At 33.8% G+C, this 23,766-nt stretch overlaps 1 protein-coding gene and 1 pseudogene across 4 annotated transcripts in view; both read left to right on the plus strand.

Moving 5' to 3' along the window:
- ACAP2 (ArfGAP with coiled-coil, ankyrin repeat and PH domains 2) overlaps positions 1-23,766 on the plus strand; it is a 171,208-nt gene that overhangs the window by 120,559 nt on the left and 26,883 nt on the right. For 2 of the 4 annotated variants that reach the window (XM_055568626.1, XM_055568628.1), the window contains exons 8-14: positions 555-650; positions 6,663-6,737; positions 13,196-13,308; positions 17,449-17,469; positions 20,546-20,597; positions 21,864-21,964; positions 22,577-22,682. In XM_055568626.1, coding sequence (XP_055424601.1) covers positions 555-650; positions 6,663-6,737; positions 13,196-13,308; positions 17,449-17,469; positions 20,546-20,597; positions 21,864-21,964; positions 22,577-22,682 — 564 coding nt within the window. The remainder of the gene's footprint in view (positions 1-554; positions 651-6,662; positions 6,738-13,195; positions 13,309-17,448; positions 17,470-20,545; positions 20,598-21,863; positions 21,965-22,576; positions 22,683-23,766) is intronic. The other 2 variants (XM_055568627.1, XM_055568629.1) reach the window with 1 other exon arrangement.
- Positions 8,455-8,600, plus strand: LOC129645200 (uncharacterized; annotated as a pseudogene).

Genomic DNA, 23,766 nt, shown 5'->3' on the forward strand with positions numbered 1-23,766 from the left:
AATGTGAAAACTTAACTAATAAAAATGAGTTTTTTTTTTTCTCTCATGAGTAGTTAAAATATAGGAAAACAGAAAAAATCTTAACCCATTAATGACAATTTTGGATTTTTGGAATGAATATAACAAAATCTCCATATTGGCAAAGCCTGTTGCCTCATTTTATTTTGGTATTTTTGAGAAAAAAATGAGCATTCCCCTATTTCATGTTTAGTGATCTACAGGTTGTAAAGTGTTTGTGATTGTTTTGAGAGCTTCTTATATCACCTTCTAATCTTTTGATGTTTTATTTTTAATTTAAGATTTGCCAATGAGTTTGGTTGAAAGATACATAGACATTTTATAATGTACCTGGAAAGATGGTGATGCTATTGAAAGCTTGATTTTTTGAATTATTGCAACCTTTTAAGAAAAATGTTTCAGCTTAATTTTAAATGGTTTGATATTTTGTGCTCTGGTGAAATAATTTTTTAACAATACATAGGATCAGAATTTAAGTTTCAGAATGTTTATTTAAGAATTGATTCAAAAATGGTGATCATTTTTTCCTCCTTTAGATGTTATCCTTTATGTATGCCCATTTGGCTTTCTTCCATCAAGGATATGATCTGTTTAGTGAACTTGGGCCCTATATGAAGGATCTTGGTGCACAGGTAATGTGCTGTGCTTCTCGTTTCTGTGTTATATGCCAATATCTGTATTTTTTTTTTTTAAGTGTATATATTTGAGATTTTCATTTCAGGTATACAGTAAAATAATTTAATATGTTAGTATGTATATACTGCACAGTGATCATCACTGTATAAATCTAGTTAACATCTGCCTTACATAGTTATACTTTTTTTTTTTTCTGATGAGAACTTTTAAGATCTACTCTCTTAGCAACTTTCACATATATAATACACTATTATTAACTATAGATACCATGTTGTCTTTGACATCCCCAGGAGTTGTGTATTTTACAGATGGAAGTTTTGTACCTTTTGACCCTCATCTCCCATTTTGCCCACCCCCAAAACCCACCGCTAGCAACCTCCAATCTATTCTTTCTATGAGTTCTATTTTTTTTTAATTCCACTTATCAGTTCATTCCCATCACACAGTAGTTGTCTTTCTCTGTCTGATTTAACTTAGTGTAATGCCCTCAGGATCCATCCATGTTGCAAAAGGCAGCCTTCCCCGTTTTTTATGGGTGAATAATACTGCATTGTATATTTATACCACATTTTTGAATTCATCTATTGATGGACACTTAGGTTACTTTCATATCTTGGCTAAGTAATGCTTCAGTGAATGTGGGTACGCAGATACCTTTTCAAGTTAGTGTCTTCATTTCCTTCAGATAAATGCCCATGAGTGGAATTGCTGGATCATATTGTAGTTCTATTTTTATTTTTTTGAGGAACCTCCTTACTGTTCTTAATGGTGGATGCACCAATTTCATTTTCCTCATCAGTACACAAGGGTTCCCTTTTCTCCACATCCTTGACAATCTTGTCTTTGATGAGAGCCATTCTAACAGATGTGAGGGGATATCTCCTTGTGGTCTTAATTTAGAAGTCCTTCATGATTTGTGACTTCTGGTCCCGTGTTTGCCATCTGTGTGTTTTCCGTGGAAAAATGTCTATTTAGGTCCTCTCCTCATTTTTTAATTGTATTTTTTTAATTTTTTTGCTGTTGCATTGTCTTGAATTCTTTATATATTTTAGATATCAACCTCTTATGAAGTATATGATTTGTAAATATCTTCTGCCATTTGGTAGGTTGCATTTCCATTTTGATGATGCTTTGCTGTGCAGAAACTTTTTAGTTTGATGTAGTTTGAGTTGTTTGTTTTGTAGTCTTTGTTCTAGTACCTGTATTTTTAAAGAGATTAAGCAAATTGGGAAATTTGACATTTTGTTTATGTAGTGTAGAAGTTTGGTGTTTTTATAGCAGATTTATGGGAGTCCAGTGTGTAACCAAAAATGAGATTAAAGTTAAAGAATATGTTGTAGATAGTTATATAAGGGTACTGAGAAGAAGAATTTTAAAACAAAGTGTTTGTTTTACAGTATACATAGCTGGATTTATTTTTTTGTTTCTTACATTTGGATTATTGAGTTACTGTCCTAATTGGTATTTTATTTTAGTTATAATTCTTTTTTTATTTTCAAAGATATTTGCATTTTGCTATTTTAAATAATAAAATTTTATTTTTAACGTATTTATTTATTTATTTGCCTGCCCTGGGTTTTAGTTGTGGCAGGCATATGGGATCTAGTTCCCTAACCAGGGATCACATCTGGCCCCCTGCATTGGGAGCATGGAATCCCAGCCACTGGACCACCAGGGAAGTCCCTGAATAATAATAAAGTTTAGAATTTTAAGATTAAAGAACTCTAGGTAACTTTTTCATTTTATACACACATAGACATGCATGAATTATATATAAGAATATTATATAGAAATTTTGTTACGTCCAAATTATTTTTGATTATCTGATCAGAACTTCAGGCTTCCCTGATGGCTCAGTGGTAAAAAGTCCACCTACCAATGCAGGAGACACAGGTTTGATCCCTGGGTTGGGAAGATCCACTGGAGAAGGAAGTGGCAACCCACTCCTGTATTCTTGCCTGGGAAGTCCCATAGACAGAAGAGCCCGATGGGCTCCAGTCCATGGGGTTGCATAAGATTCGGACACGACTGAGCAACTAAACAACAATAGCAAAAATCAGAATTTCATGTTAAATCTGTTCCCAGACGTTCTTTTTTTGCTGACTGGTGAGTTTTCTGGATTTCTATCAATTTTCAGTTGGTTTTCTTTCCCAAAGTGGTTCAGATTACTTTTCGAGGAAAGGGATTAAGGATGAAAAATAGAGTTTAGAGAAATGGGGAAAAAGTAAGAGCAGAATGATAATTGCATTCATTGACCAAAAATAAATACGGTACGTGCATGTGTGTGTGTTCGTGTGTGTTGGGCTGTTGTGGGGAAAGGTAGTGTGTAAGGTATATGTCATGAATTATAGAATTGCTCTTCCTTGCCTCTATAGAGCTTAATCTACTGGAAAAAAATAACAAGTTACCACACTATTAATCTCTGTGCTAAGTGCCCGATCTGGGTATATAAATTGAGATTAGATTTTGTTTGCATGTGATAGAAAACCACAAACAGCAGGAGCTTTAAACAGGATAGAATTTTATTGCTTTTATGTAAAATCAAAGGTCTAGTATGCTGTTGCTGCTGCTAAGTCGCTTCAGTTGTGTCTGACTCTGTGCGACCCCATAGACGGCAGCCCACCAGGCTCCCCCGTCCCTGGGATTCTCCAGGCAAGAACACTGGAGTGGGTTGCCATTTCCTTCTCCAGTGCATGAAAGTGAAAAGTGAAAGTGAAGTCGCTCAGTCGTGTCCGACCGTCAGTGACCCCATGGACTGCAGCCTTCCAGGCTCTTCTGTCCATGGGATTTTCCAGGCAAGAGTACTGGAGTGGGGTGCCATTGCCTTCTCTGAAAGGTCTAGTATAGTGGTCACTTAATCTGTAGGGACCCAGGCTTATTATATCTTTGGATTCTGCCTAATGGTTCAGAGTGGTTTATCAGGCTTTAGCCATCATATCCAAATTGTAGCCAGTAGGGTGGAGGGGAAAAGGAAGATTTGTTCCCTCTCTTTAAGCATAGTTCCCAGGGGTTGTATATACGACTTCTGCAAATGTTCCATTGTTCCATTAACACTATTTCTCAGCTTTCCTTGAAGCTAATGGGACAATGGAACATATGCAGAAGTGGCATATACAATCCCTGGGAACTAGTAGAATTTGGGGATTTTGTTGTTAAGAAAGGAAGAGAGAATGGATATGAGAGATGGATAGCTGTCTTCACCACATATGTTATTGCAACATATAAGTAGTATATCCAACCCAGATTTGGGAAGAAGACAGGACCTTCCTAGGCCCTTGGTGTTGTGTATTAGTTGCTCAGTTGTGTCCGACTCTGTGACCCATGGACTGTAGCCCGCCAGGCCCCAGGCTCCTCAACTACTACTTGAAAGTCCATGAACTTCTCCAGGCAAGAATACTGAAGGTCCACAAGTGTGGAATAAAAGAGAATTTGACTTGGGACAGATTCCTCAGAATGACCTACTTTTAAGAAATGGCTGGGTAAGAGGGCTCCATGAGAACATTGATGGGAGAGAGGTGGAAGACCAGGAGACCATGGTAGCAAAAGACAAGGAGAGAGTGTCTCAGAAAGATGTGGGTGGTTGTCAGTTCAAGGACTGGAAGGAAGGGCAAGTAAGCCTAGGACTGAGAATTGCCTCTTAGATTTAGCAACAAGAAGGTTATTTGTCACTTCTGTTGGAGTTGAGGGTCTAAGAGGTAAAAGCTAAATTACCATGGGTAGATGAATATGATATGGGCAAGTGGAGAATAGGGAGAATTTTTTAAGAAGTTGTACTGTGAAGGAAAGAGAGAGAGAAGTTGGTAACTAGAGAGGAGTGTGGGTTTTAGGAAGATTTTATTTAAGGTATTATTCTATTTATTACATGTGCACAAATTTAAAACAAGTGGGAATGGGAGAATTTGACAAGCAGAAGTAGTATTGAAATCTGAGGTGGAAGACGTGGACAAAATTCAGAACATAAGTACAGGATTGGGGGCACCTGGTTGGTTATAGGCGTCTATTAACCTCATATGTGCAATACTCACAGAAACACGGGACACATGCTGCTTTGCTCCAGTCTCTTCCTGATCCAGTATCCATCCCCTAGAGGACAGGACTGCCAGCCTTTGCATCTCTCCAACTCATTCGTCCTCCAACACTTCACCGTGTTGAAAGATATCTTTTTCCTTATGCGTTTGCTCCGACAGAGGGAGAGGAATTTTTTCTCTTTTCTGCTGCAGTAGCAGTGGAGTGAGATACAGTTGAGAAGTTTATTAGCAATTTGACAATTTACTACCATCACTGGCACTGTAGTACTGGTGTGGAAGGTGCCTGCGTGCGTGCAAGTTTTTAAATATCAGTTTGAATTTTGGAAGTGCCTTCTACTGCAGTTCAGCCTGAATGTATGAAAAACATTTATATGTCATTCAATTAAAGGCTGTAAAACCAGGATATAATGATTATTTCACTCATTCACTATAAAAAACCGTTGAGGACAGTTTCCTGGTGCAGCATTACCCATTATATCAGCGTGACATGTCACTATGGTGTGCGTGCCTTCAGTCCAAAAGTGGAGTAGTATAGTTGCCGTCTAAACAAAGTATTTTGTAGTAGTGATAGTTCTGTTTCCATATATCTTCTTTTGGTTCTTTATTATTATTCAGTGATATTAAGATTCTGTGGCCAGAATTAGTCTCCTGTAGGGAAAGAAAAAAACCATTTGTGATAGTCAATAAACATCACATAGTCTTTTAAGAAGGCCTTTTTCAGTTTTGTTTTTAAAGGATATCAATGAAAGCATCTTTCTCCATACTTTGTTGATATCAACAGATATAGTCATTTATCACACATCAGTCAGTTCAAGGTGATGGGTGTTCAAAGATGAAATGACGTACATCACTGTTTAGAATAGTAGACACACTTAATGGAATATTTTATTTTTTTTTGAAATTTTTATTTTGTATTGGGGTGTAGCTGATTAACAGTGTTTTAATAGTTTCAGGTGAACAGTGAAGGGATATGTATAAACTTATTCATTCTTCCTTAAACCTCCCTCCCATACAGACTGCCACATAACATATAGCATTAACCATGTGCTATATATTAGGTCCTTGTTGGTTAACCATTTTAGATATATTTTAAATATATTTAAATATAGCAGTGTGTACATGTCCATCCAAAACCCCCTAACTATCCCTTCCCCTGAAAATAAGTTCATTTTCTAACTTTATGAGTCTCTTGGAATATTTTAAACCTAATTGTTACTCCAGCAAAGAAGAATTCAGGAAACTAGTACTTTTGTAATAATACTGGAAATCAGGTATTTCTCTTCTGATGGAAGGAACAAGAATGAAATGGGATTTTATGATTTCATAAGTTTTAAAATTTTTTTTAAAGAAAAATTGATGATTTCATACCTTAACCTAAGGAATGACTTCTTTCCTGTTTTATTCTACTCTACTCTATTCTATTTTCTTTCTCTTTTATCTGTTATTTTTTCTACCTTTTAGATTTTATTATAATACTAGGAAGCCAGCTTGAAAGCATCATGCATCTTGAGTGACTGGAAGTGTGTTATGTTGAACTTGTGAGTGCCAGCACACATTAAATTAGCTGCTAGATTTTGCTATTTGGGGGAAAAAAAAATCACCAGTATATCTTCTTTCTGTCTTTGATAGTAACTGCTAGCATTGCTGAGCGTATCAGCTGGCCACTTAATCTAGAGTCATTCTCCTTAATTCAAGGAGTGAACTCGTTATCATTGTTGTACCCTAGGCAAGGCCACCTGTCACAATTGCTTGACATGTGATTGTTCTCAGAAACATTTTCCCTAGAGGAGTTTTAGACATTCTCAAAGAGGATATGAAACCAGAAAAAAAAGAACTTTCATTTTTTGGTTGTAGCCAAAATGCCTTTTTAGGTAAACCTAAGTTGACTGACTTATTTGGAATATGATTTTTGAAAAGTAATTGTATCTTTCTTTTTCAACTTTTAAGTCTCTCTTATTTACTCTTTATTTTCTTTTGCAGTTGGATCGACTGGTTGTAGATGCAGCAAAGGAGAAAAGAGAAATGGAGCAAAAACATTCCACCATTCAACAAAAGGTACTTGAGGGGAGAAGTTAGAGGAGATTAATTCCCTTTTTACACGATTTTTTGGTTATTGGTTTCAGCAAGGTATCACATTGAAATAAATCCTTTGAATTGCCTTAATAATTAAATTGTATAGATGAATTCCTCCTTTTTTTGTAAAGCATAAAATATTTTTCCAGTGTTGAGGTATGTATTTTATTATTCTTTTATATCAAAATATTTGAGAGCCATGCTCTTGAACAAGTTTATAAAAACGTCAGTCTCTTAGGGCCTTAACTTGATTTAAAAGTGGCCCTTGCGTGCTAAGTCACTTCAGCTATGTACAACTCTTTTCGACCCTATGGGCTGTAGCTTGCCAGGCTCCTCTGTCCATGGAATTCTCCACACTAGAATACTGGAGTGGGTTGCCATTTCCTTCTCCAGAGCATCTTCTTGACCCAGGGATGGAACCTGCGCCTCTTAGGTCTCCTGCATTGGCCAGTGGGTTCATTACCACTCGGGCCACCTGAGAAGACCCTTCAGTTCAGTTCAGTCGCTCAGTCGTGTCCGACTCTTTGTGACCCCATGAATCGCAGCATGCCAGGCCTCCCTGTCCATCACCAACTCACGGAGTTCACTCAGACTCACATCCATCAAGTCAGTGATGCCATCCAGCCATCTCATCCTCTGTTGTCCCCTTCTGCTCCTGCCCCCAATCCCTCCCAGCATCAGAGTCTTTTCCAATGAGTCAACTCTTCGCATGAGGTGGCCAAAGTACTGGAGTTCCAGCTTCAGCATCATTCCTTCCACGTCCGCCCCTGACCTCGGACGTGGGGTAGCTCCTCTCAGCTGTTACCTGCGCTGTTGCAGCCTGCCACTCTTGGCCGTTGCCCCTGACCTCGGACGTCGGGTAACTCCTCTTGGCTACCGCCCCTCGGGCATGGGGTCCTCCCGGCTTCTGCTCCTGACTTTGGAACTGGGGTAGCTCCTCTCGGCCGCTCTGTGTGCCGGGAAGGCCCTTAGAGTTTAAAATGCTGCTTATAGTTTCAGCTAGGATATCACCAGGGCTTCCCAGGTGGGGCAAGTGGTAAAGAACCCACCTGCCAATTCAGGAGACACAAGAGACGTGGGTTTAATCCCTGGGTCAGAAAGATCCCCTGAAGGAGGGCACGGCAACCCACTCCAGTATTCTTGCCTGGAGAATTCCATGGGCAGAGGAGCCTGGCAGGCTACAGTCCATAGGGACGCAAAGAGTCATACATGACTAAAGTGACCTAGCCTGCATGCACGCAAGATATCACCAACCCCTGTAAAAGGTGTGTGTGTGTATGTCTGTATGGAGGGTAGCAGTGGTTGATGGAGGGTAGGTGGAGGTGAACAGAAGTTGAAGAACACCGAAGCACCTGTGTGTGTTACTAGGAATCTCCAGCTGCAGTCACTCTAAGGCAACACTTACCGTCTCAAGTGATGCTGAAGTTTCACTTGAATTTCTTGTTAACTTACCTAAGCCTAGGTAAAGCAATATCTGAAAAATATGTATTTAAAAATGAAGATAAAAAAAGATTTAAATATGAAACCAGGTTTTATTTCTGTGTGCTAAAAGCTTTGAATATGATATACCTGGAACTCAGTATAATGGTATTTTATACAGTCATCAATGTGGTTTTTTTTGTATGTGTAGTCATCTGAAAATAAACGGATAGAACCGGTGGTTGAATGTGTGTAAAAAATATGTGAAAAGATGTCTTCTGTACTTACCTGGCAGAGCAATACCACGATTATGAGGGTGGTTTTCCCAAGGGGAGGCTTATCCGTCCCTCTCCTGCAATTTCCCCAAGTGTGGGAAACATGACTGCATAAATTTTGGTAGTGGGGGACTGCCATCACAACCTCCCTAAAAAGACAAAAAAAAAAGATGTCATCTAGTATTGCTTTAAGAAATCTATCCTCTTGGTATTGAGCAGTCAAATCAACTTTTGTTATGGTTTTTTTTAGAATTTAAAATGCCAGTAAACTAGATCTAATATAGAAGATGTCAGTGAAAAAAAAAAAAGAAAGTGAAATCAGTAATAAAAGTTAAATTTTTTTGGTGATGGGTTGTTAATACTCAAAGAGAAGCATTTTTTTAAAAGGGGAAGATAATGTTTTTTGGTAAATGTTTAATGGTAAATGATAATGATTTTTGGTAATGTTTAATGGTAAACATTTTACCAGATAATGTTTAATTTATTTCTTCTAGTTATAGTCAGGTAAGACTGCCTCCATGTTTTATTTTGTTTAAAGTTGAATCACTTTTGGTTGGATAACTTGTTTTAATGACATTACTATGGAAAGATTTTTAAGAATTGGGACCAATCATTTTTAATTGAAATGAGAGGTCATGATATTTAGAAGCATGTTTATTTGTTTAAACTGAATTATTTAAAGAATATTCAGTTCAGTTCAGTTCACTGGTTCAGTCGTGTCCGCCAGGCTTATGCATCTTTTAATACCTTTCCCTAGTGTATGTCAGTGTCATACTGAATGTCCAAGAGTAGTAGATTATTAAATCTGATTAATGAATTAGATTTTAAATAGTGGTCAGTTATTGTTTTCCTTAAAGAGAGTAATGCTGTTTTTGCTTATTATGAATACTTAATCTTTTTTTTTTGCCCTTAAATGCTGACCCAAGGCTGCATTACAGGTAAAAAAAGGATAAGACCTAATCAAACTAAAAAGCAAGGAAAAGTATGTCTAATGTAATTATTTAGATTTTTGGGAATTGAAATCAATCAGTTGAAGAAACAATGGTGCCGTGCACATTCATGTACATGCCTTTTGGATATGTGCACGCATTTCTGATAGATTTAGACCTAGGAATAAAATTGCTGTATCATAGCGTGTGTGCATGTGTGTATATATGTTCCATGTTCGTAGATAATGCTGTTATTTTTCAAAATGTTATACCATTCCTGGTAAGCAGAACTGTGTGAGAGTTCCCGTTGCTCCTTGCCACCTCATCATATTGTGAGAGTTTTCAATTTTTTGCCTATTTTGGTGGGTAGATATGGACATCTTGTGGTGTTAATTTATGCTTTAGTCACTAATGACCTTCTCTGATGTCTGTTGGTCATTTGGATACCTTCCTTGTTAAATGTCTGTTAGTCTTTCTCCCATTTTTCCACCAGGTTGTCTAACTAACTGTTGATCATATCCTCAAATATTCTAGACATTAGTCCCACTTTGGGGTATATACATTTTAAATTTTCACATAGTTTTAAAAATATCTTTTCTGTTAGGTGCCTTTTGTGTCCTTCCCAACCCAAGATCACAACAATGTATCTCCTGTAAAATCTTGTGTTTGTGCATGCGTACTAGGTCACTTCAGTTGTGTCTGACTCTTTGAGACTCTATGGACTGTAACCTGCCAGGCTTCTGTCCATGGGAATCTCCAGGCAAGAATACTGCAGTGGGTTTTCATGCTCTCTTCACAATCCAGGGTTTGAGTCTACGTCTTTGGCAGGAGGATTCTTCTTCCCAGTAGCAGCACCTGGGAAGCTTTGCTTTTTATATCTAGGCCTTTAATCAGTCTGTGATTTTGTGTGTGTGTGTGTGTGTGTGTGTGTGTGTGTGTGTGTGTGTAGTTTGAGGTAGAGATACAGTTTCCTTTTATTTTCCCATTGGTGGCTAAATGATTTGCTGCTGCTGCTGCTGCTAAGTCGCTTCAATCGTGTCCGACTCTGTGAGACCCCATAGACAGCAGCCCACGAGGCTCCCCTGTCCCTGGGATTCTCCAGGCAAGAACACTGGAGTGGGTTGCCATTTCCTTCTCCAATGCATGAAAGTAAAAAGTGAAAGTGAAGTCGCTGAGTCTTGTCTGACTCTTAGCGACCCCATGGACTGCAGCCCACCAGGCTCCTCCATCCATGGCGACCCCATGGACTGTGGCCCACCAGGCTCCTCCATCCATGGGATTTTCCAGGCAAGAGTACTGGAGTGGGGTGCCATTGCCTTCTCCAGCTAAATGATCTAGATTCGGTTATTAAAAAGTTTGTTTTTCCCCAACTACTCAGTGTTGTATACTCTTTTATATAGGACATTTCCATACATGTGAGGTCTGTTTCAGACTCTCTATTCTGTTTCATTGGTCTTTTTGTCTTAATTATACCAATACCATGCTATCTTAATTATTTTAGCTTTATAACGTATCTTGATAATCTGACAAAGCAAAGCCTCCTACCTTCCCTTCTTAAAAAGTAAATTGCTAAAGTTCTGTATTTCCATATAAATACAGCAGCTTTTCAGGTTTCATAAAAATAGCTTTGCATTGGATCTGTGAATGAATTTGGGGAAGAATTAATATCTTTATTTTAAATGTCTTCCAGTTCATGAGCCTTGAATATTTCTCTGTTCATTCATTTTTTTAAATATCCTTCACAAAATTTCATCGTTTTCTTTATCTTTTGGTAGGTGTATTTCTAGATACTTGTATTGGAAATGTTATTGTAAATGTTATCCTTTAAAAATATATTTTCTCACTGTTTACTTTGGTTGTATATTAGAATAAAATTTGATATTTGTGTGTTGATTTTTTAACCACGAATAGTCTTAAGCTCTCTTTACTACTACTACTAATATACCTTTGAATTCTTTTGGATGTGTACAGTCACATCGTCTGCAAATAATCCTTTCCTTTTGGTTTATCTTGCTGGCTAGGACTTTCAAAATAATCCTGAATCAAAGTGCTTATAGTGGTCCTTCTTGTCTTGCTTGCAATTTCAAAAGGGAAAATCGCATTTGAGTCCCTTCATTGTCTTGACTTATATTCCTTGGGCTCCACACCAAAGCTTCAAGTTCTCCTGATAAGACAAGCTCCTGATGTTACAAAGAAATCTTTGGAATGTTGCCAGATTTGATTATATCTATTGCTGATTTAATTTTGTCAGCATAATTAAATAAATTATAGCTCCAAATAAATTTTAAATGAAGGAATTAAAATTTCCCTGATTTTTTTCCCCCAAAGTAAAAGCAGAAAGAAATGTAGCAGTTCATTTACAGATTATTTCATTTGATTATTTTGGATGATCATGTCCTTCATGATTAAGTTTTGAGATATATCAGCAGTATTTGTGTGTAATTCTGAAGTGTGCCTAGCTCCTTTTCCCATCATCATGGACTCACAGATTTAGAAAGCTCTTAGGTGATTATCCGGAAAAGGCAGTGGCACCCCACTCCAGTACTCTTGCCTGGAATCCCATGGACCAAGGAGCCTGGTGGGCTGCAGTCCATGGGGTCACTAAGAGTCGGACACGACTGAGTGACTTCACTTTCACTTTTCATCTTTATGCATTGGAGAAGGAAATGGCAACCTACTCCAGTGTTCTTGCCTGGAGAATCCCAGGGACGGGGGAGCCTGGTGGGCTGCCGTCTATGGGGTCGCACAGAGTCAGACACGACTGAAGTGACTTAGCAGTAGCAGCAGTAGGTGATTATCACTCTGCTTCTCCTCCAGTGCAGAGCCCCTGCATTCCAACATTCTTGGCAGATGGTCATCCAGTCTCTACCAAAATCTTTCTCAAGATGGAAGTCTACTCCTCTCTAATAGTATAGCATTCTAATTTTGCTTATTGGTCCAGAAGTAATTTTGAAGTTTCAAGACTGATTTTTTAGAGTTTTCAATTTGGAGATCACAATGATTTTTCAGTTTTGTTGAAATTACTTTGGAAAGTCACCAGGAAATATTTTAAATATAGAATTTCTGATTTTAAAATTTAGTGGCTCCTTGGAGGAAAACTGAAAGTTTGTATTGCATTCAAGTGAAAACTAGAATGGTTAGATGATTGAAGATGACTATGAGTGATTTTATAATCCTTATAAAAAAGTGAGCTTGGAATGCCTACTTTACGCTGTGGTACTTCTTCTTTGCAAAAATAAACTTTTTATATTTCTTTTTTTGAACCCCCAAATAGTGGAGTTATTGTTTCTACCAAAAACAGTATAACAATATAAAACTACCATCATAGTAATATATTTAGAAAATAGTGGTAGATTTAACTAATTCCAAGTAGAAATACATATATTCCTTTAAAAAATTGTTAGCAGACACATCAATATTGGGATTAAATGAAAACATTTAAAACAACACCCATAGAATATCACATTGTTCCCTTTGTCTATTTTTATACATATTATTTTGTTCTTTTAATCACAGTGTGTACAATTTATTTATCCAGGTTATATAATTTATAAAATTTTTATATTTGCTTTTCTCTTTAAATGTGTATTCTGTATAATCGTTTGTGTTATTGCATAATAGTCCACTGAATTACAATATGTTAATATGTTGAAGCATTCTTCTGTTACTGAACATTTAGGTCTCCACTTAGGAATGTTGTTGATCTAACTATCCTAATACAATGCTTTTCTACTGTTTGAGCTGTTTCTCTAGGATAGATTTGTCTAGGGAAATCAGTAAAAACCATACAAACTTTTTAATGTGTTATTTTGTTTAGGATTTCTCCAATGATGATTCTAAGCTAGAATATAACGTAGATGCTGCAAATGGCATTGTTATGGAAGGTTATCTGTTCAAACGTGCCAGCAATGCCTTCAAAACTTGGAACAGGTAATATATTTCAAACACTGGTCTTGCTGTTTCCATATCTTCAGTTTTCTGACTTTTTCTATGGTTTAGTGACTCTTTCCTTCATAATTCTCTCAATTCACAGTCCCTAGTAACTTTTCTGAACTATGTGTATTGGAGATAAGTTGCCCCTCTAGGAATAAGGCCTTAAGAAGCAAGTGAAAAATAACACTAGCAAATCTAAATTCTAAAATTTAAGCAAAGTTTAAATCAGGAAGCAAGGAGAATTTTTATAATGCTTGGTTTGTAATGACTAGGTTACTACAATGAATAAGTTTTTAAATGTGAGCTTCCTCATATTTGTTAATATATATTTGAAATAGATCTGATTGCAAGTTATATATTGAGTATAATGGATGAATAAGACAAGTGGGCTGTTTTTCCTTTTTTGGGTTCCTCCTTTATATGTGTGTTTATGTACATATTTACTTAATTTTGGCTTGTGAATCTTTAAGTGAGGTGATCCTGGTTTTTAGATCTTTTCAATAACTTTAACCAGGCTTTTTAGAATATGGGATGAGTTTTATATGTGAAGTGTATGTGGCAGCTGGTGCTCCTTTTTTTTTCTAAACTGATTTTTAAAAATAAATGTTGATCAAGTAAATATCTTTAAAATGAATGTGTAAAATATTTTATTTCTCAGGTATTAATAAAGTGAAATCATTTCAGACATGAAGGCAAAAGGAAAGAGTGATTGTCTCGGGATCATCTTTCTGAATAGCAGTGATTAGTCTTTTATTCAAGGATAACTCCTTAGTGGAAAAAAAAAAATTATTTTGTAATACTTGAGAATAGTATCAGATTCTGGTTGATTGATTTAATTACTATTATATTATTGGTTGAATGTGTGTATTTTATTTGCTACTTGAACAGGATATGAATTCACTTAATGATAGAGAAGATTGTTTTCTTTTTTAAAAAAGTGGACATTAGCAAAATAAATAGAATTTTCTTGGTAAGTTTAATTTGGTATACATTTTTGTTAATTTAACTGGAAACCATTATGCTTGAATATTCAAAATATTGACATGGATTCTCAGTGCACTTATTTTGAGTTCTTGGTGATGAGGTTATATACAAAAAATATTTACTGATATTTTCAAATGTCATTTTAGTATCACTGTATCAATGTTATTTGTATCAATTTAGTGTCAATGTCATTGAGTATCTCTTTATCATTTGATATTGTCAGATGTTTAAATGGGACATGGTGTGTTGTATTTGAAGTATTTTTCTTTACCTGAGAATGAATATAAATGGGAAAGAATGGTGATTGTATTTGATATTAAGTTTCTTTGAGTGATGTAGGACTTTAAAAGTAATGCATGAATATAGGAGGATCTACTCAGATGGCCTAATTAAGAAAGAAGGTTTTAACGATTATAAAGTAGAAATGTAAAATTGAAATTTTGTTTTCTAAACTGTAAAAATTAAGCCAGTAATCTTTTAAGCCTTTCCTGGCAAATTTCCCTGGCCACAGTAGGAAATTAATATAAGAAATAGTGTGATTGTCAAATTTTTTTAATAAAGAGTTTTCAACCAGTACAATTTCATGAGGTGTAATGTTAGAATTGAATTTTAATCTTCAGATTTCAAAACAACCTTCTTAAAATTTAACACAGTGAAAATACAGTAAATCCATAAAAACCATACCATTGTGTTAAGAAGAAATTAAATGAACTTCCATGGAGTACTCTTAATCAGAAATGCTCACAGACTTCAAAATGAAGCACATTTTCCCACAAATTTCGTGGAAAATTACATTCCCATTTAGGACAACAGAAGAAAATTAATTGATTCAGGCATGTATCTTTTTGTTCTTGTATGTTTCATGAATTTTATTAATTGGCATAGACATTAAACCATAACTAAAATTAAGTAGAGAATAGCTATTAAATTCTCTATTGCAGATAAGTTACCTACCATTTGCTAAGTAAGAATGATAGTAACTTTGAAAATGAGGCCACCTTTTAAAGGAGATGCCATTTCTATATGGTAGGATAGCAGTTATTGATTAAAATCATAGATTGTAGTTAACACCCGGATATTTAGTAAAGAAAATGGAAGTGCAGGGACATGTTTGCTCATTCAAGGTCACATACTTGGTTTGTGACAAAATTGAGGCTCAGAACCTGGTGTTTTAGGAAACTTGCTATGAAAATTCTAAACAATCTGTATTTTCATAAGATAAGATACAGCTTTGGTAAAAACAACAACAAAAATAGTTTAAAAACTATTTTTAAAAACTTCCCTAATGCATTTGCATTATTAGGAATAAATTATAGATAGCAAATTATTCATTTTCATATACCTTTAAAGGCTATTTTGATGAAAACACTAATTAAAAGCAGACTTGTAAATAATATAGCATATAAACATATAAAACTCTTTTCAAAGACAGAAGTTAAAAACCTTTTAACAAAAGTCTTAAGTATTTTATAGGTTATAGGTGAATAACTATAAAAGGGAGAAGAAAGAGAAGTCTCTTAAATGTTACTTAGAATTCTCTTCTGCTTTTCAATTTTAAAAATTTGGAATGTATCTAAATTTTTTTTTATATGAGTTTACCAAAAATCTAGTCTCAGGAAATATTTGCAGATATTTTCCTTTTACCTATATATGATCTCAGACTCTTTCCTACTTGTCTAGTTAGTTCTCTGTCCAGCTTAATTTAATATATTTTATTACCCTCTGAATAAAAGACTGTGTATTTGTGATATTTGTGCCTTAACTACAAAAATTCAGGAATTCAACTGTTCAAGCATACAGATTTTTTTCTGCCCACTTTTTTTCTTTTTAAAGATTGTTTGTGGATTAGTTTTAGGAAACATACTTTCTTATAGTCACTCCGAGAGTTTTCAGTCATGACAAATTTGCTATTGTCTATAGTTTTATGGAATAGAAGCACACATATTTCAGAGTCAGCTTTAAAAAAAGATCTTCCTGAGAGAAATGTGAATTTGACTAGGAATTTCCAGTTAGTTTTAAAACCTGATGCTGTATTTCATAAAATCTAAGTATATTTTGAAAGCATCATTCTATAATCTGAAATTTAACCAAAGAGATGGTATTGTTATGTGGTATGAATGAAATGGTGTAAGATGTGAAACGTTTTATGTCTTATGTGAATTGTTGAGCTTGTTCCTGGTTGGTTTCAGATTTCTAATTTGTAGTGTCTCAAGATTTTTTAATGTCTGTAATATATATTTTTTGAAGATGTGATATCTATAAAATAGTCTTTCCAGGCCATCTTCTCAGTGTGGCAACTTCATTTCAAGCTCAAGTCAGAGCTAGATGGATTATTAATACCTATATTTCTCTTTTGCTTTTCATGATAAATTTAGAAAGTAGGAAGGAACAATAAAAATAATTAAATATTAGCAGTATTTAGTACTGAACTGTTAAAACTAATAAGGAAGTGGAATAATTAACACTATGCTCAGTCTTTGTTAAACTGGAAAATGTAGCTAAAAGCATAAAGTGCATTCATTATACAGTATCTTAAAGCAAAGTATTCTGTTTCTAGTACAGATACAAGTAAGAAGTGTATACTTAGATTAAAGATAAACTCTACTTACGTGTGGCCTTAGAGTGTCTGCTGTCATTTGATGAAAAGAGGGTGAGCTGGTGGGAGGAGCTTTTCATGTTGAAATGTTCTCATTTATTTCAGGTTTATGTAGACATAGGTGTAGTGATTGTTTCCTTTAATTTTTTAAGATGAAGAAAGGTATTATTTGTATTTTAGAGCTAAAACCATAGAGGTAGATAACTCCCAATAATAGTAGAGTGTGCGACTATTCTCAAGAATTGTAGACTGTACAGAATTTTCTCTGCCATAATGCTTTGAAGAATATTTTGAATATTTGTAAAATGTTAGCCTTTCAGATTCATAAGAGTTGGAATTAGTTGTATAAATGCATATATATATATATGTATAATATCAGCAAAATGCAACAGATATTTTTGATTCTTTTGTTAGGTTATGAGCTTAAGCTGGTTCCTTTAATTCTTGCTTTATTTTCATATCATGCTAGTCCTTTGCTTATTTTGCACATTTGCATTTTCATTCTTTTACCACCTTTCCCTTATGTTTTAATCCTGCCCCATTTTTTCACATGACAGGAAAAAGCCCGATCATATCAGGTACCAAATGGCTTCCTTCCCCTCACCCCTGCCTTACTCCAACTTCCTCTTTGGCACGAGAAAGCTCGTAATTAACCTGCATTTCAGTTGGATTACTTGCAATGGATATAAAGTCTCTTTATGTTTTAAACTGAGAAGAAAATGTAAATATCTTATTTGAGGAACAGAATTATACCTTTTCATTGCTTATATCCTCAATTTGTTTTAATCTGGAAAGGAACATTTGATGTGTAAATAGTTGTCCAAAGAAGACATAGCTTCAGTAATACAAGTACTATGAATATGTATATATGTGTGTGTGTGTGTACACACACACACATAGGTATGTATATTTTAGGGGAAATAAGCTAGTAAATGCTTTTTAAATTTTTGAAATAGTAATTAGGTATTAGTCTCTTTGGTAATCACCTGATTAATTATGTTTAAAGGAAACATTGCCAATTCCTAGCTTTTTTGTTTGTTTTACCACTTTGGTCTTTTTCCTTGTGAAAACTAAATTGAATTTTAAATAAAGGAACATATATATATTCAAGCTTTTAATTTTATTAAATGTTCACTATTTGGCACCTATATGAATCTGCACATGAACCCATCATTTGTATGATTTTAGTGCTAAAGCTTGTACTTTTAAAGATAAATAGTGATAAAGATTTACAAGTTTTGCTTTTACCCATGTTCTTGATTTTAAGTAAGTCCTGGGACTAGTGTTCAAAAATTAAAAAAAGATACTTGATTTATTTTTTGATGTATTCCCTCCCCAATTTTGTCATATAGAAGCTCTCATTGATATTTAAAAACTAATATTTGTTTATGAATGTATAATTTTGGTCTAAAATTTTTATTGAGTTGTCTCAATTTGAGATAGATATAAATTGGTGTCTTAGTTTTCTTAAAACCAAAAAAATTTCACTTTTGAATACTTATATTTTGGCTTTTTGGTCAGTTTATGAATCTTATAGAATTTAGTATAGTTGTCAGCATAATGCTTTCCAACATATGTCTTTTTTATTATTTAATTACCTTTTAAAGTATCCTCAAATTGCAAGTGGCGTGAGCTTGAAATATTAAATATTTTTCCATATCCTGTAGATTGTGAATATTTTTCCTTTTATTGGAGGTCTTAATAATAACTCGAGTTATTCTATAGGAGCAAAGATTATATTTTATTTTGCTTACCTGATTAAAGTCTTGATCAATATAATGAGTATAGTTAGCTCTTTTTTTTTTTTTTTTTTTTAATGGTAGAGGAGGGGAGATAGTACCATAAGACATACTGAGTTTGGCAATTAAAATTTTTTTCTATCCAGGATAGTTGTGATTTTTTTCACTTAGGAAATATCAAATTAAGATGAATTCAGAGTGTCTTGAATTTATAATATAAACAAAAATTGATGATGTGAGAAAGTTCCTCATAAGCAGATAAATGGCAGGGGAACTAAGTTTCAGAAATATAAATGATCTATAAAGTTAATAATCAAACAGAATCTAACATAAAAACCATAAGTTTTTATCTAGTATTTTGTTTTTATGTTTAGAGGCTATTATTCTAAGATTCAGCAGGTCAAAAGAAATTTACTTTCTGATGACCTCAGAAGCATGAAAAGTTTACCTGGATGCTTTTCCATTGTTCAGTGAAATTCTTTGTAGTTTTTCATCAAATTATATAGTATTACTATATATAAAACTTAAGAATTTTTATTAATATAGTTTACTTCAAATGATTTTTTAATTAATACTTTAATCAATATCAGAGATTGTTTCCATTGCATGTCATCCCATGTGGCAGGGCTGCACCATTTTGTTTGTTTGGAGGTATTTCCTTTAACATTTCTAACCAACCATGTGTCCCAGAACAAAGAGACCCAGAAGTTCTTCCTTTTCTAGCCCATCTCTTGATGATTTGCGTTTAGAGGCAACCTACTTGGTTTTTACCTAGATGCTTGTTTAACAGATCTGTATTTTAATGGTAAAGGTGAATGCCTTTTTAAATAGCAAGAAAACCTAACAATCTGTCTAGCTTAAAAATAGAAAAGCATCTAATCATTTTCTCAGCCTTGGAGAATTAACTTAAATTTTTTGAAATAGAAGTTCTAAACATGTCTAAATACAATTTTTAGTGCTTTGTATTAGTATCAATGAAAAGGTAGAATCTCTATCTGCTAATAGATTAATAACTAATGTTTACAATAGAAATCATCTCACATGTAACTAATTTTAAAATAATGACTCAAATATTGTTTTACCTTTCATGCTTGATGAGAATTTTTGCTTCCTTTTATGAATGGCTTTTCGCTGTGATTTTTTTTTTTTAAGTCTTCAGGTCTTTTATTATTTTAATAAATTAGAATTAGTAAATATGCCATACACAGGTTAGTTTTTTCTTCTAAAGAAGATTGCAAGTAAAATGCCAATTAATTTACAGTAATGAGCAGAATAATATAAATAATTGGGTGACTCATTTTTAGTAATAACTTTGACTTTTCTGCTAAGAAGTATTTTATATGAAAGTAAGGCCAAGTGAATTGGCGACAATCTCCTATTTGATATCATTTCTAAAAGGATGTTTGCTTTACAGATCAAATGCTTGTTGAATGGGGTGCAGAAAGGTTGAAAACAAAGCACCATTTGTTTCAGTCTTTTATTGTATACAAATAAATAGTCTTATTTATAATATAAATTTATTTCTACTTTATAACACAAGCAAATTATTTTGGGGGAAAGCTTTAGTTATTTTGGGGGACACTCAAAAAGCTAAATTTTTAATTAAAAAAAAATTATTATTGGTAATGGCACAAAGTATAACAACTTTTGTTAGGGTATAAATTTCTGACATAAAAATGAATAAAAAAATGGTAGTTTTATTTTCTTATTCTGTGGTTTTAAAATTGCCTGAAAATTTTAATTTCAGTAATTATCTCATTGACATCAGTTTATATAAAGCAAAACAAAACAATGCTCTTCTAAAAACTTAATCACTATAAACTGATTTTCTAGTACTTTCTCAAATATTTTGTTTCTAACAACAACTGAAATAAATTATGTTTGTGAAAATGTAATCTATTTTATATTTATTTAGACGCTGGTTTTCAATACAGAATAATCAGTTGGTTTACCAGAAAAAGTTTAAGGTAGGTGTTTTGTTAAGTAGTTAAGTGAAAACCCATTGAATCCTCCACTTCAGTTGTTATTTGTTCCTCTTGGTATAGCAAGTTCATAAATATGTATGTGCACAAAATTATCATTTGTTAGTTTTATGTTTGGATATGTATAAAAGGACTCAGGAGTGGAAAGTATCAATATTGTTCCCTGAATTCTTAATTCCTGTCTTTGAGATGGATTGTTCTGTATTTCAGGATGACTACTTTTATTTCTTCACATATTTCTTTGTCCATTTGTGAGACAGGAATTCCCTAATACTGTTTTGGTGCTAAAGGAAAGGTTGTGATTTAAGAAATATCACTTTAGGGCCAAAAGTGGTAATAGAGAAGGGTTAACAATTACATTAAAATATAAGCTTGAATTAATTTAAATAGAAACTTCTAAATTTGTTAATATTATTTTTATGTTTTTGTTTTCTTGAGCCTGATTTTGAGTGAGGTATTTTCATTTAATGGAAAGGTATGATGAGATTATATGTGACTTGATAATGTTAAAGATAATTAGAGAAAAGAACTATTAGTTAATGATTTGATTTTTACCTAATTAACCTTTATGAATAATATGTTCAACTGTAAATTTCAAATACCCACCTACTTTGCTCTTGAGATGACACAATGTGAGATTTTACTTGCTAGGTTCTATGGTAGCAGGTTTATTCCATACAAATTCTTTAACTATTCAGTTCATGTTTTTTTCTACCCAGATAAGCTTGGTTTTGAGTTTTTATTTTTATTAAGTACTAAAAAATGATTTTAAAAATTCTCATTTTCTTAGATATTTTAAGAAGCATGTATAAGCTTTTTATTTTTCTTTCAGTTATTAAAAGTAGACTCACGAAAGGCTTCTTTTTTGGAGGAGAGTGGCTTTTATTATATGTGAGGGGATCAGGAGAAAAATCGATTTGAAAGAAAATGGAAGAAAATTAACAGGAAGCTAACATTTATTGAGCACCTGCTAATTAACTATGAAGTGTTAGACTAAGTTTATATGAACTATTTCATTGAATTCTTATACAGCAATTTTATGAGGCAGATAAAATTAACAGGACATAATTGCCTTTATACGGAATTAGTTATATCTATATTGATAACTCCTATTTCTGATCTAAAATAAGATAAATATAAACCTTTAAAATTAGACCATTTATTCCAAGTACTGTTTTTTAGTATGTTTTCCTAGGTATTGACATTTAAAGCCTAGGTTGATAAATACGGGAGTTTGTTTCCTTGTTGTAGGATAACCCCACTGTGGTGGTGGAGGACCTCCGGCTCTGCACAGTGAAACACTGTGAGGACATAGAACGGCGATTCTGCTTTGAGGTGGTCTCTCCAACAAAGTGAGCGGTTCCAAAGAATTTGAGAGTTGTTTGTGTGTTTCTACAGCTTGTCTTAAAAGAACTTTCCAGAATACAGAAAGATTTGTTACAGTTGTCACTGTAAGAGCTAAAGAGGAAAAGAGTGTTCTCAAATTAAATTTGAATTATGAATGATTACACACATATTAATGATTACAACAAGTCAGATACTTATGTAACCTTTACGCAGTATCATAGTCCTTAAATTCTGATGATTACTACGGCTATATGGAAACATTTTAACTGTCATGGTAATGAGCTGAAGTCATATATCAGGTAAATTTCTTTGATAACTTATTATTTCATATGTCTACCCAATGAAAAATATTAATGTTATTTTATGTGGCAAGTTTAAAGTTTATTTTTTTCATACACAGAATAGGTGATTTGTTTTCAGTAGATAATTTATTTCATTGACTTCTTGATTTCTTTATGAATATACTACCTAAAGATAGTGAAATAAAACCTTTCAACACAGTATTTTTTATTAGAAAATTATTATATAGCAAAGTTGATAAAAAATAAACCTTATTTTTTGGGTTAATTTAGTGTCTTTAAATGTCACTACCTATTATTAATGTTATTTCCTTTTAGAAGTTGTATGCTTCAGGCAGATTCTGAAAAGCTGCGCCAGGCATGGATTAAGGCTGTTCAGACCAGTATTGCTACTGCTTACAGAGAGAAGGGTGATGAATCAGAGGTTAGTAAACAGTACTGCAATACAAAGTGATATTTTGCCAAAGTTTTTAATTTTAATTGCAACAATGCATGCTTATTACATTCTTTTTTTATGGAGGATGATTTTTTTGTATTGAAATGGGTTTTATTTTTAAATTATACATTTAGTTTCTTGTTTATTTCTCTTGACTTTTCTTTTAATTCCAATATTTCAGTGTATGTTTAATCCAGTATTTGAATATGTGTCTCAGGTATTCTGATGCAAGTATTTTTCCTCAAATATTTTATTAATCTAATAAAACAGTGAATGTGAAAGGTAAACACTAAAACTGGGTGAAGAGCAAAAAAAAAAAAGGAAAGCTCATATTTTTTAGTTGAAATCTCCCTGGAGAAGATAAGCTGAATATAGAGTCTGGCGTTGTAGTCTGGTGTTAGCTACCCAGTAAGTTTACAGACTCTTTGAGCAAGGCCATGAGTGAGTCTTAAGAAATGAAAAATGTCTTTATTCTATCCTCACATTTTTAGTTTGGTTAAGTGTGGAATTTTTAGGTTGGTAGTGATGATTATTAAGAATTTTAATGGCAGTGTTTTCTTGTTTCCAGAGTTGCTGTTGGAGTCTTTCTTGTTACCAATCTTTAATATTCCTCCTCTCCAATTTCTTTGTTTTCTTTTTCTGAAATTTTTGGACTGGTCTTATGATTTCTTTTTTGTGTGTATGTGTGTTTTTTTTTTTTTTTTTTGCTCTGCAATCTGGGAGATTTTACCAGTTAGTCTTCCAAACCTTCTATTGAATATTCCAGTTGTGCTAGCGCATATTTAATTTCGAAGAGTTTCTTTTTGTTTACTGAATGTTTATATACATAAACCTGTTCTTTTTTCATGTATGCAGTATTAGATTTGTGTTTCTTAATCTTGACTGCACAGTATAATAATACAGGAAGTTTTAAAAAATCCCAGTGCTTAGGTACTACCCCAGAACAGTTGAATGGAGTTGGGGCCCAGGCATCAATATTTTTAAAAGCTTTCTACTAATAAGTGATTTCTCTGTTTAAGCAGTGTTGAGAACCATTTTATTAGGGGCTTTCCTTGGCTATCTTGTTATCTGC

The sequence above is a fragment of the Bubalus kerabau genome, chromosome 2 (assembly GCF_029407905.1).
Source record: "Bubalus kerabau isolate K-KA32 ecotype Philippines breed swamp buffalo chromosome 2, PCC_UOA_SB_1v2, whole genome shotgun sequence".
In the NCBI taxonomy this organism is placed as follows: Eukaryota; Metazoa; Chordata; class Mammalia; order Artiodactyla; family Bovidae; genus Bubalus; species Bubalus kerabau.